The 13,618-nt window shown below is 37.9% G+C and overlaps 1 protein-coding gene across 1 annotated transcript in view; it reads left to right on the top strand.

Moving 5' to 3' along the window:
• The window catches only part of CCDC171 (coiled-coil domain containing 171), a 301,385-nt gene that overhangs the window by 121,346 nt on the left and 166,421 nt on the right, over positions 1-13,618 (top strand). Inside the window, exon 17 of the mRNA XM_041004524.1 lies at positions 12,545-13,049. Within this exon, the coding sequence (XP_040860458.1) occupies positions 12,545-13,049 (505 nt within the window). The remainder of the gene's footprint in view (positions 1-12,544; positions 13,050-13,618) is intronic.

The following is a 13,618-nucleotide window of genomic DNA, read 5'->3' as shown; positions in this document are numbered from 1 at the left end:
ATGCAGAATTGCTTTCTTTGTAATTAAACCAAAAATATTCAGAGAAAATGTGAGCTTGTTGATATTATTGAAAGTGATGGTCCCTGGGAGGTACACCTGTTGACCTGAAATATTTCATTGAGAGTGAGATAATAATACTTCATTAAACTTCCTTTATGTCCTGCGAAGTGGGCACCTGGGATGTTATTTCAGAAAAATCTGGTAATACAGATCATTGTTTTAAAAATAATTCTGTTAATGATTTATTTGCACTAACTTTACATGATGCTTGATAGCTCTCTATTTTGTGTATTTACACACCCTGTTTTCCTCTGGCTTCACCACGGTTGTATGAGGTCATTTAAGCATCACTTCTGTTTTACAAAGCAAAGTGAAGAGTCACACTACTAATACTTTTATTTGTGCAGCAAGCATTCTAGGGGCATTATTAGCATGAAATTGTCATTGTAAACTGTTAAATATGTTTTATCACACACAGAAATTACAGAGTGAGTGTTTTTGACTGCACTGTGTGAATTATCATCACCATCTCCCGGTCATTTTTTTGCATTATATACTAACACTCTTTCTTTTAGAAATATTGGAACCTTTGTATTTAAAACAACATTTGAAAGCAGTTCTCTGTCCTTTCAGTTTCATTTTTCTTTAAGATTTATTTATTTAGTTGCAAGTCAGAGTTACAGAGAGAGAGGGAGAAACACAGAGAGAAGTATCTTCTTTGTACTGTTACGTTGCCCAATGGCCACAAGGGCCAGGGCTGGGCCAGACCCAAGCTAGCAGCAAGCCGCCAACCAGGAGCCTTATCCTGATCTCCAGCATCCATGACAGGCACCCAAACGTTTGGGCCATCTTTTGCAGGTTTTCCTAGACTATAAGTAGGGAACTAAATCAGAAGTGGGGCAGCCAGCACACCACCAGCCAGCACCAATCTGGGATGCTGGCGTTGCTTGTGGCAGATTTACCTACTGCGTCACAAAGCTGACCCCTAATATTTCTTGATCTTGAATTTTAAAGTGATTCTTAGTCAGTTAATAAATATTTATGGAAATGTTTAAAACTACTAAATTGTGCCGTATTGTTCATTGGTCACACATTTTAATTTCCTTTATTCATGTTTCTCTTAGACTTAAGATTTTTCTGGCACCTTTATTTTCAGTCTACTGTTAAAGAGAACTCTTGAGTGATTGGTTACTCAAAGAATAAATTTTGTGTTGCTCTAGAAACAAAAGAGGAAACACAGGTGCATCCCAGTTTTGGCACATATTGTTGACATGCTAAATTTACATAATGATACTGTTTTAAAATAAATAATCATCATGAAATGTGTGTGTATGAGATAATGAGTTTCCTAGATTATATGATAATTCTATGTTTAACTTTTTGAGGAACTAAAAGACCAGTTATAGAAGTGATTTATTTTTAACCATTTTCTAGACCTGAAAGTGTTGTATGAGAGTTCTAGTGTCTCCATAAAATGACTATTATTTTTTAAAAGAACCATTTGTATCATAAGAAAAGAAGATGAATTAATGTTTGTTATATATTTTTAAAAGTTATAGTTCTATTTATTTATTTGCAAGACAGAGTCACAAAGAGAGAGGAAGAATGAGCAGGAAATGGACCCCAAATGGTTGTTGGGGCTGGGCTGGGTCAAGCCAAAGCCAGGATCCAGGAGCTTCTTCCAGATCATTCATGTTGGTGCAGGCGCCCAAGCACTAGTCCATTCTCTGCTGCCTTCCTAAGTACCTTAGCAAGGAACTGGTTTGCTATAGGAACTAGTGTCCATTTGTGATGCTGGCATTGCAGACAGCAGCTTAGCCTGTTAAACCACAACACTAGCCCATGTTTGTTATATTTTTAAGTATTACTATTTGCATAAAAAGACAAGTATGGCACCATGGCATAGCAAGCTAAGCCTCCACCTGCAACAGTGGCATCCCATATGGGCATGGGTAAGAGTCTCAGCTGCTCCACTTCAGATCCAGATCCCTGATTATGGCTTGCAAAGGCAGTGGATGATGACCCAAGTGCTTGGGCTTCTGCTCTCGTGTGGGAGGCCTGAAAGAACTTTTTGACTCCTGGCTTCAGATTGACCTAGCCTCTGGTGTTTGTGGCTGTTTAGGGGAGTGATTCAGAGGATAGATGGTCTCTGTCTGTCTGTCTGTCTGTCTCTCTCTGTCTCTCTGTAACTCTGCCTTTCCAATTAAAAATAAATGAATCTTGAAAAAAATTTCAAAAAAGATATGTAACTTTAAAAAGCTAGATATTTTTAGCGAAGTTTCTTGAAGTTTGTCATTAAATGTTCAGGTTGACCTTTGTCTTTTTGCCAATGTAAAGAAGTTGCAAACAGAAGTGGCAGAGCGGGGTTCTGTTACTAGGTAAGGAAGGAAATCCTTGGTTCACTAAGGAAAGAAGTTAACCCTTTTCTATATTTTGGATGCAGTTTGTATATGCCAACAAGCAAAGAAATCCTGGAACAATTATGTAATGTTTTTGTCAGGCAAGGAGGTTTGTGTTAAAGATCTGTAGCTTATATTTGCAAGTTTGTGTTTTATGATAGAAAACTTTTTGGCAAAAATTTGAGAATTTTTTTTTTGAGATTAAGTACAATAAGAAACAAATGATTACAGTCCTAGGAAGTCTTTTGTTTCATATGAAAGAGATATTCCTTAATGTTTATTTTAAAAAATGTTGGCCTTTAATCTCCCCTGGTTTGCATTTTTTAAGGCAAATTGGCTCTACAGCTGTTTGTAGCTTTACTGTCAGACAGACTTTGTTCTTCAAGAATAATTCATGTAAATAATGCAATACCTTTGAAACTCCCTGTGGAAAGTCAGAATTAATTTAAGGTAGAATTTTGACATGATAACTTCCAGGTTATATTTAAAAATTGTCCCTGTTTTGATTATATTTTTTTCTGTGTCCTTTACATTTTAAAACTTTTTTCATTTAATTGGTTTTTTTCAGTGCCTTTTATAGAGGATACACTCTAGTGATTAGTTCATTCAGTAGTTATTATATACCTCAGGGTATAGAATCCTGTGACAAATGTGAGCATAAATCCTTTTTTCGCTCTAAGATCTAGCAGTTCATTGTATTTGAGAGAGCAGATTGAAGCATATATATATATGGGTAAGTAACAGAAATTAACTGCTTGTGTGGCCCTTTTTTTTTTAAGTTCAGAGAAGATCTAAGTCAGTGTGAATGAGAATGACAAAACCTAAGATGGACTGTGAAGATTGTTTGTATTTTAAAAAAAGATTTATTTTTACTTGCAATATAGATTTTACACAGAGAGGAGAGAGATGCACAGAGAGAGAGGTCTTGCATCTGTTGGTTTACTCCCCACATTGCTGAAACAGCTGATGCTGAGCCTATGAAAACTTGCACCCAGTAGTTTTTCTGGGTCTCCCACATGGGTGCAGGGGTCCAAGGCCTTAAACAATCCTGTGTTGCTTTCCCAGGGAGCTGGATTTGAGGTGGAGGGACTGGGACTAGAACCAGTGCCCATAAGGGATGCTGGTACACTCTGGCTGCGGATTATCCTGTTATGTCACCAGGCTGACTCTGATTGCTAAAGTATATTTTTAATTTTTTCAATTATTATTTCATTTTATGACACAGTTTTGTAGGCTCTGGGATTTCCCCAACCCCACTCCAAACCCTCCCCCATATTGAATTCTTCCATATTGTTACAGTAATACAGTTCATAACCAATCATGATTCCTTCATTATGGGCATGGACCATGCAGAGAGTCCAGAGTCTTATTGTCCAGATAAATTCAACAGTTTCGTTGGGAGACCATCCTTGGTCTGAAAGTAGAGCTGGCAGAATATCATCCCCTCCAATGAAAAGCCAGTGCACAAGCCACTGCACAACTTCAACAACAGGAAGAAACACGGAAATTTACAACATCATGAAGTTAATTGACATGGTATTGAGTGACCAATATGTTAGAGAATGCAAGTTCTTAACCACATCCTGTAACTACTTCATTGACATCTCAATTTTAGTTTATATACAACCGGCTGCTATAAACCTTAAAATGGTTATAGGATATTATTCAGCTGTCTTGTGTCTATTTTTATTTTTATATTTAGTGGCTTGTAGTATTCAAGCATGATTTTTACTGAACTTGGTGAATTTTAGGATAGTCCAAACGGGTTTATAACTCTAAATAGCCATGTGTTAATGATTGGGGAGCAGAACAATTTTAGGAAGGATGTGCAGAGAAATCTTCAGTACCTTAGCGAGGAGTAAGGAGTAACTAATCGTGTCCTACCTAATAAGGTATATGGGAGTCCACGCTGACTTTTTCCTGTCTGTTCTAAGCTTTCCTTATTGGTCTCAGTCTGTCTATCTGATCTAATTTTTTAGGGGCTCCAGAGTGATTCTGATGGCCATTGCAAGAGAGGGTGGGGAGCCAAAATTGTAAGGACCAGAGAAAGCTCCTCTCCTGTGTCCCGAAGGAAGTTTACTGTTCTATTTCTGAGGACCACTCAGGGCTCCTGGATGTTGCTCCGATGACATTAGATCCTGCGAGGAAGGATCTGGGCTTCTTCTATCCCATGTGGGAGATCCAATAGGGAATGATTGATCTCAGAGTTCTCGGCCTATGAGGGCACTCCAATTCCCTGTGATCTCTTTGGCAGTTGGGATGTAGTCCTTGGTGCCCATACTTATAGTCCTTGGTGAAGTAGCAGGAATCTGGGGTTAGGATACAAGTCTCCAACTGTCCTCCTGTTCCATTCTGGGGTCCCATCCTGCTCTGTGCATATGACCTCCTGTTAAGAGGCTGTCAGGATTGCTCTTGGATCCCATTGTATGACTTTATAGTTTTTGCTGATGTCTAATGCAGATTTGAGTCTGTTGTCTGCAAGTTACCTGTTAGAATCTTGATAGATTATACTTAACATCTTCCTCACACACTCTTAAGAAGGTGGAAGACTTCTTTGATCTCCCGACCCATTGTGGAATAGCATAGGGTATTAAAAGCATATCAGGCTTTTCAGTTCTTTGATGGAGATCATAAGCAGTCTGTCTCTCATTGATTATTGGTACATTGGTTACATCACAATATCTTATCGCCTGTGATACAGGCTGTTTGATGGTGTAATAATATTACAATTTACAGGTACTATTTGTAGAATTGATATCATTTCATCTTAAATTAAGGCAAATGTGGTATCTGACCTTTTGGGATTGGCTCATTTCCCTTAGCATAATGGTTTCCAATTGGGCCCATTTGGCCATGAAGAAATGCATTTTTTTAAAGTATCCAAGTAGTATTCCTTGGAGTGGATGAACCATAGGTTTCTTATCCAGTCTTCTGTTGATGGGCGTTTTGGTTGCTTCCAAGTTTTTGCAACTATTGATTGTGATGCTATGAATATAGGGATACGTGTTGGTTTCTTGTGTAACAGGTGCTTTGGATAATATTTGTAGAAGTGCTATTGCTGGATCATATGGTATGCAGATTTTAAGTTGTTTGTTTTTCATACTCATTTCTATAGAGGCTATACTAATCTACAACTCCACCAACAGTGGAGTAGGGTTCCATTTTTCCCGCGTCCTCACCAGCAAGTGTTGTTGGTTTTTTTATGTGAGCCATTGTTACTGGTATTAGGTGGTACCTCATTGATGTCTTAATTTGGATTTCCCTTATTGCCGGAGAGCTTGAGCATTTTTTCATGTTTGTTTGCCATTTGGATTTGTTCCTTCGTAAAGTGCCTGCCCAGTTCCTGTGTCCATTTCTTGATTGGTTTGTTTGTTTTGTTGTTTTGGTTGTTCTGGAGATCTTTGTATATTCTCGAGATTAGTCCCCTATCACCTATGCAGTGCACAAAGATCTTCTCCCATTCTGCCTTTTTCATTGTTTTTTTTTTTTTTTGCTGTACACAAGCTTCTTAGTTTGATGTAGTACCATTTGTTTATTTTGGTCTTGATTGCTTTGCTTTTGGTGATTTTTTTTTTTTTTAAAGAAATTAGGGCCTACACCTAAATCTTGCAGGGTGCTTCCAACATAACATTTTCTTTCAAAAGTTTGAAGGTTTCTGGGTGTAGGTTTAGGTCTTTTATCCATTTAGATTTGATCTTAGTGTATGGTAAAAGATGTGGTTCTAACTTCTTGTTTCTGCAGGTTATCAACCAATTGTTCCAACAGCATGTATTGAAGAGATCTTCCAATTTCCCTGGATTGTTGTCTGTTTTTTTGTCAAAGATTATTTGGCTGTATCTGTGTGGATTTCCTTTTGGTGCTTCTATTCTACTCCGTTGATCCTCCTCTATGCCTTTCTGCCAGTACCAGGCTGTTTTAATAACCACTGCTCGATAGTATGTCCAGAGGTCTGAAAGTGTGATTCCCCCCCTGTTAACTTCCTATTTTTCAGGATGGTTTTAGCTATTCATGGTTTTTAGTGTTTCCAGATGAACCCTTGTATCATTTTTTCTATTTCTATGAAGAATGTTTTGGGTAATTTGATTGGGATTGCATTGAATGTATATATTGCTTTTGGTAGTATGGACATTTAATGATATTGATTTTACCCATCCAGGAACATTGTATGTTTATTCATTTTTTGAAGTCTTCTTCAATTAATTTTCTAAGTTTTTTGTAGTTTTCTTCAAAGAGCTCTTCTATATTTTTAGTTAGATTCATTCCTAGATACTTCATATTCTTCTCTGTTATTTTGAATGGTACCATGCTGGTTAGATCTCTTTCCATTTTGGGGCTGTTTGCATACACTGTGGCTGTTGATTTTTGCTCATTTATTTTGTACCCTGCCACTCTACCAAACTCTCGTATAAGTTCTAGCCATTTCTGTATTGAGTCTCTTGGTTCTTCTATGTATAGGATCACGTCATCTGTGGATAGTGACAGCTTGACTTCTTTGTTTCCTATTTGAATTCCTTTGATTTCTTTTTCTTGTCTTATGGCCTCTGCAAGTACCTCTAGGACTATGTTGAATAGCAATGGTGATAGCGGACATCCTTGTCTTGTTCCAGATCTCAGGGGAAAGGGTTCCAGTTTTTCTCTATTCGGTACGATGCTGGCATTGGGTTTTTCATAAATTGCTTTGATTATGTTGTGGATTGTTCCTTCTATGCCTACCTTGTTTAACGTTTTTAGCATGGAATGGTATTGAATTTTGTCAAAAGCTTTTTCTACATCTATTAAGACTATTATATGATTTTTGTTCTTCAGTTTTTGGATGTGGTGTATTACATTTATGGATTTACGAATGTTGAACCATCCCTGCATGCCCAGGATGAATCCTACTTGATCCGGATGAGTGATCTGTCTGATAATTTTTTGATAATTTTTTGAATTCTATTGGCTAGGATTTTGTTGAGGATCTCAGCATCAATGTTCATCAGGGAGATCGGTCTGTAGTTTTTCTTCTCTGTTAATTCTCTATCCGGTTTTGGGATTAAGGTGATGCTGGCTTCATAGAATGAGTTTGGAAGGGTTGCTTCCTTTTCTACTGCTTTGAAGAGTTTGTAGAGTATTGGGGTTAGCTCTGCTTGGAATGTTTTGTAAAATTCTACAGTGAAACCTTCTGGACCTGGGCTTTTCTTTGCTGGGAGATCTTTAATCACTGATTCAATCTCTGCCTTGGGTATAGGTTGATTCAGGTATTCTGTTGCCTCTTGGCTAAGTTTTGGTAGGTGGTGGGGGGTCCAAGAACCTTGCTATTTTCAGGTGGTCTTCTGAGTTGTTGGAGTACACTAGAATTTATTTTTAAAAGATATTTAAAAATTATTTTCCATGATACAATTTTGTAGGAATAAGGGAAATGGTAAGGAAAGTGGTGATGAGGTTAATGTCTGCATAGGAAAGGAGCCAACCAGCCTCCCCTTTCTCAAGTTGAGCATAGTAGTAGAAGGTGGTGTCTTTCCCAGGAAAGGTACATGGGGACATTTTATCTCGTGAATAAAATCGTGGCCTGATAAAGACAAAATGGTTAGGAATAGGATTAGAAAAACATAGCTGAAAACCCATGGTCTAATGACTTAATCTCATGAAAGCTCAGTTTTGTTGTGTGAAGCTGTGCCCATCTTGCTGTCCAGCTGGGGATGGGTCAGGAGTTGGAAGGCTGTCATGTGATGAAACAGATGAGATCCTCCTCGTGCTGGATCTGTTCTCCTTTCAGCTGTTCTAGAGCAGCCTGTGACCAGTGACTGAGTACTGTTTTGCAATATTTAAAAAATCATTAGCAATCACATTCTTTTACAGTATTTTTATTTAAGAAAATCTTTCTTTGGTGAAAAGATATTTCTGCCTGAGATACTGAGGTTTACTTTCATTTTCACTTACTCAGCTATTGCCAGTCTACCTTTTTGTCTTCTGTAATTCTCCCTATTTCTGTATTTTTTAATTGTATAATTTTTCTTGAGATAAATTAGGTGACATTGATTTTTTTCTTTTTCTTTTTTTTTAAAGATTTATTTTTATTCTTATTATTATTTTTTTAATTGGAAAGGCGGATATACAAAGAGGAGGAGAGACAGAGAGGAAGATCTTCCGTCCGATGATTCACTCCCCAAGTGAGCGCAACGGCCGATACTATGCCGATCCGAAGCCAGGAGCCTCTTCCGGGTCTCCCACGCGGGTGCAGGGTCCCAAAGCTTTGGGCTGTCCTTGACTGCTTTCCCGGGCCACAGGCAGGGAGCTGGAAGGGAAGCGGGGCTGTCGGGATTAGAACCGGCGCCCATATGGGATCCCGGGTGTGCAAGGCGAGGACCTTAACCACTTGCACCACCTCGCCGGGCCCATGACATTGATTTTTACAGAGAATACAACATTAACCCTTATGATTTCCATTTGGTCTTCTAACTCCTTTTAACCCACTGTGATTCTACCACCACTCCTGGAAATCTTTATTAATATATTTGATTCATATATACTTAAAGAAGAATTGGGATTGCACCAGGAATTTGTATGGCTTTTTGTAGCTTTCTAGATAAGTTTAGTTTCTTAACTTAGTGCATAAGGTTGCCAGTTTTCTGTCCACATGTTTTTCAGATTCTTTTTTCTTCTTCAGGCAATCTGAACTATTTACACTTCCTTAGAATAGACTGTCCTCTTTTCTGCCTTTGACTTTTCCACATGTTTGCCTAACTGCTTTATAGCTATTTTTGTAGCTATAACCTGGGTACCAGTTTTCTTTATATCTTGCCTTTTTTAATTGAAGTTTTATTTTATTTTTATTTGAAGAACAGGGATACACAGAAAAAGGAGAGACAGATCATTTTCACTCTTCTGCTGGCAGTTAGTGGTTGGAGTGATTTGAATCCAGGAACTTCTAGGTCATCCATGTGGATGCAGGGCTTCAAGGCCTTGGAACATCTTCGTTGCTTTCCTAGGTCATAAGCAGGTAGCTTGATTGGAAGTGGAGCAGCCGGGACATGAATTGGCATTTGTGTGAGTTACCAGCACCTCAGGTGGAGGGTTAGCCTACTGTGACATGGCACCAGCCCTCATCTCATCTTCTTTAAGATGTTTGTCTTACATTGTATCTAGGCAGCTCATGTAGCTAATGCATCCCAGAGTTCCATTTTCCTTTTGGATGCTGTTGGTGGTACACTCCTGCCTTATTATTGGTGTTTGGAGCCCTGGGACACAGTGAAGTTGTGGGAACACTGCTGTCACAGCTTGAGCAGTGGTTCAGATTTAACTGGGGAAAAGACATTATTTCTTTATTTCCCCATTTCTTGCTTTTTCACCGAAGCACCACAGGTATGTCTAGACCAGACTTCAGCCATGAGTTCAACTAAATAAAGGGGATTAAAATCTAGTATAGAAACACTTGAAATCAAGTTGAAACATAGTTTTCCACAAGCCAAGGGAAAGCAAGCAAGAAACTGAGTCCTTTGGAGAGTGGCTCCTGGCTGTAGTCTGCAGATGTGCCTCTGAGTGCCCCTTCCTAACTTTTTACCTTGGGAAACTCCCATCTTCAGTCTCAGGGTTTCTTTTCCTCAGTGGCACATTTTTACAAGTTTGAATGTGGCTGCTGTTAACATCATCCATTGCAGCCTTTGACGCCATGTCTTGTAGCATGTTCAGAAGTTGGATTTGCTTTTAAGTCTTCCTACCAATATCAATGTTAGAGATGCTTTTTGATTATTCTTATCATTCTGTGACAGTGCTTCCATCACAAGCATACACTCAGCACAAACCTCCCTAAAGATCAATTACATTTTACATGTATTAAATCACAGTTGATAAAGAGGAGTATTTCTAAAATATCCCCAAGGCACTATCTTACAATAATGACAGCATTTCACTGTATGATACAGATTAGTAGGATAATATTTCTGTTTCTGAATTGCCCTGTTATTCAAATTGAACCTTCATGACCCACTGTTTTCTCAACTTAATGTTTTGTTTATTACTATAATTTTAAAGATTTATTTTATATATTTGAAAGCAGAGTTAGAGAGAGAGGCAGAGACAGACAGATCTTGTATCTGCTGTTGGTTCACTCCCTGAAATGTTTGCAATGACCTGGGCTAGGTGAAGCCAAAGCAAGAGGCAGGAGCTCTGTCCAAGTGTTTCAAGTGGGTTATGGGAGTACAGACACTTGACCACTTGGACTGCTTTCCTGGAAACATTAGCAGGGAGTTGGAATGGGAGTGGAGCAGCTTGAGCCTGAACCAGTACCTTTGTAGAATGGTTGCATTGCAGGCAGTAGCTTAAATTGCTGTGCCACAATGCTGGCCATCTGTTTATTGTTTTTGAGGTAACGTTTTAAATTTATATTGCAGTCAAAGGCATAATGCTCCACCAAATAAACAATTCAACAGATGAAAAGTAGAAAGACCCTTGTTCTGAAAAAATATATGAAAATTTTATACACCATAATTGAATGAAAAGATGTTTAGCTTCACTCACATACACTCAATCAGATAACAAAAGCTGTAGTTAGGTGTACATAATTAACAATTAACAAAGACTTAAACTTTGATCAAACATTATGTTTACAGGAAAACTGACCCATATGCATTGTTTTAATTTTGTTTGTATAATTTTAGTTTCCACATGTGATTGAAAATATTGACTTATTTTTTTTAAAGAAAAAGGTTCATGGTTAAATTGTGGCAACTCACATGGCAAATACTCCTGAAAGTCTACCTGAATGGATGGGGCCTATGGCCTAGCAGTTGCAGATGGTGATTCTCCTTTGGGAGAGCTTGTGTTTGATGTCTGGCTCTTGCTGCCTGCTTTTGCAGATCCCGAGGGGCAGCAGTGGTGTTCCAAGTAATTGCATCCCCACCAACTGACTGGGAAACATTGCTTGAATGTTTCACTATTGGCCTTGACTTAGCTCCATCATGGCTGTTTTGGGCATTTGCAGGTCGACCAGTAGACAAAAATGCTTTCTCTCTCTCTCTCTAATAATTTAAAAAATCTAATTGAATTTTTTAGGTCACCATTGTTTGTGAGGGTTATATTAAGACATTGCAAGGCAGTTATTGGCTGGCCTTCCTGTCAGTGGAGAAGGCTTTTGCTGTTCTTGTTCTATTGTTACATGTATCATTTTCACTTGTCCTTTAATTGTCATGTCTCATCCAAAAGCCTGTCAACATCATCTTGTTTAAGCATCTTTTGGTGTTCTTCTGGCAGTATGGCTTATCTTTATTATGACGTTATATCATAATAATCGATTTACTTGTCTGCTTTGCTAACACATAAAATTTAACAAGTGATAGTGTTTACTGAATGGCAAAAGAATAGCAAAGCAAATTGGAATCCATTATCTTCTAGAATTTATTCTTTACCATGGCAGTTCCTTCATGATTGGGCATAAGGTTTCATGGAGATGGCACTGTATTTTGTAGTGACTGCATTATAGCTTCTCCAGGTAAATTTCATTTTTGTTTCAAATTAGGTTTTCAGTTATAAGCAGCTTGATTATGCACAGAGAATCTGGGAGTTGCAAAGTCCAGCTCACGATCAGGACTTCCTCCTAACACCAGGATTGCACTGTGCTTAGCCTTCATTTGGGGAGTTAGGAAAGAAACTGAATTAAGAGGGTATGCTGTGAGTCAGTCCCTTCTTAGCTGTAAATGGCACATAATCAAATGTTATTTGATGTATCATTAACTTAACCCCTTGCTTGTTTTTGCGAAAGTCAAGTCTTTGTACTCATAGGAAAACCTCTGTTGGCAGTGTTATTTCTATTTATTAGCAGGAAGTAAAAGTTAGTGAGGAATGGAAGAGGAGAAATTGTGCAGAAAAAGCATGTTTTCTTTTCCTGCGCATGTGTATTTATGTACAAGTGTACAGGAAATTTATGAAGTACTCTTAAATGTATGTGTTCTGGTTCATGTGTAGCTTCTGTGTAAGAGGACTGAAAAATCAATGTGCACATTCAGATCGAAGCTGTTGGCTCACTGTTGCTCAGCTCTAATTTTTGCGTATTTTAGAACATGAATCTCCTGAAGAGGAAGTAGTAGTCAGCCAAGATTTGTTTTCTTTGTATAATGAGGAATTACTGAAGTGCTTTCTATTTCATCATAAATATTTAACCTCTCTTGCAGAAATTTCAAGAAATCGCAGAAAAAAATATGGAAAAATTGAACCGTCTTGAGAAGTCCCATGAACAGTTGGTTCTTGAAAACGCGCACTTCAAAAGCCTGTTATCAAAGACTCAGAGGGAGCAGAGCTCCTTGCTGGCAGCCTGTGCCCTGATGGCTGGGGCCCTGTATCCTCTTTATAGCCGCTCCTGTGCCTTATCTACACAGCGAGATTTTCTCCAGGAGCAGGCCAACACCTTTGAATCATTCAAATTGGAAATAAGAACACTAGCCCAGGCATTGTCCACCGTAGATGAAAAAAAACAAGAAGAAGCCAAGATGAAGAAAAAGCCATTCAAAGGGTCCATACGGCTGTTTCGGAAAGGTGCTATTGTGATTTTGGCAGCAAACAGACTCAAGATCCTGGGCCAGTCTTGTGCCTCTCTTTTTACCTGGATGGAGAGTTTCAAAGAAGGCATAGGCATTTTAGTGTGTACAGGAGAGCCCAAAGACAAACATAAATTTCCAAGTAAGATAGTTTATGCTTTTGAAGACCTTAAGTTGTTTGTAAGTGAAATACAATATGCATATGCTTGGCTACTCCACAAAAAACTTCAAAAAATTTTGTAACATGTCAAATCATGTGACATAGTCAAATGTAAACACATATGTGTATTTTGTAAATGTATCCTTGATGCTTTGTTGTGAACAGATTACAATATAGAGTAGCCAATATGTATTACTTCAGTATTTAACATTATATTTAAATAATCTTTTTTCAGTGAAAGGAAGCCTTTGTATAACATTTTTCCTAATTAAGTCAATCTAAAACTACCATATTTAAAATTATCAATACAATTTATTTTTATCTTATATGAGTCGGTTGAAAATAATGAGTTAAAAATCCAAAGAATTGTATGAAAATGAGCAAAATACATATTTTCCAATTAGTATTTGTTTTTGAATGCTTTGCTAGTCTGATGAAATAGTGGATTTGCTTTTTAAGCTTCAGAAAAGCAGACTATTAACTAAAGTAAATAAAACCAAAGGAAAAATTTTCTCTTTTTTTTTCCTTTGGTGTTAGTGAACCGTTATATA

Source organism: Ochotona curzoniae, unplaced genomic scaffold (assembly GCF_017591425.1).
Source record: "Ochotona curzoniae isolate NIBS_2020 unplaced genomic scaffold, NIBS_Ocur_1.0 scaffold_3208, whole genome shotgun sequence".
NCBI classification, from domain to species: Eukaryota; Metazoa; Chordata; class Mammalia; order Lagomorpha; family Ochotonidae; genus Ochotona; species Ochotona curzoniae.
This window is presented reverse-complemented; position numbering and strand designations above follow the sequence as displayed.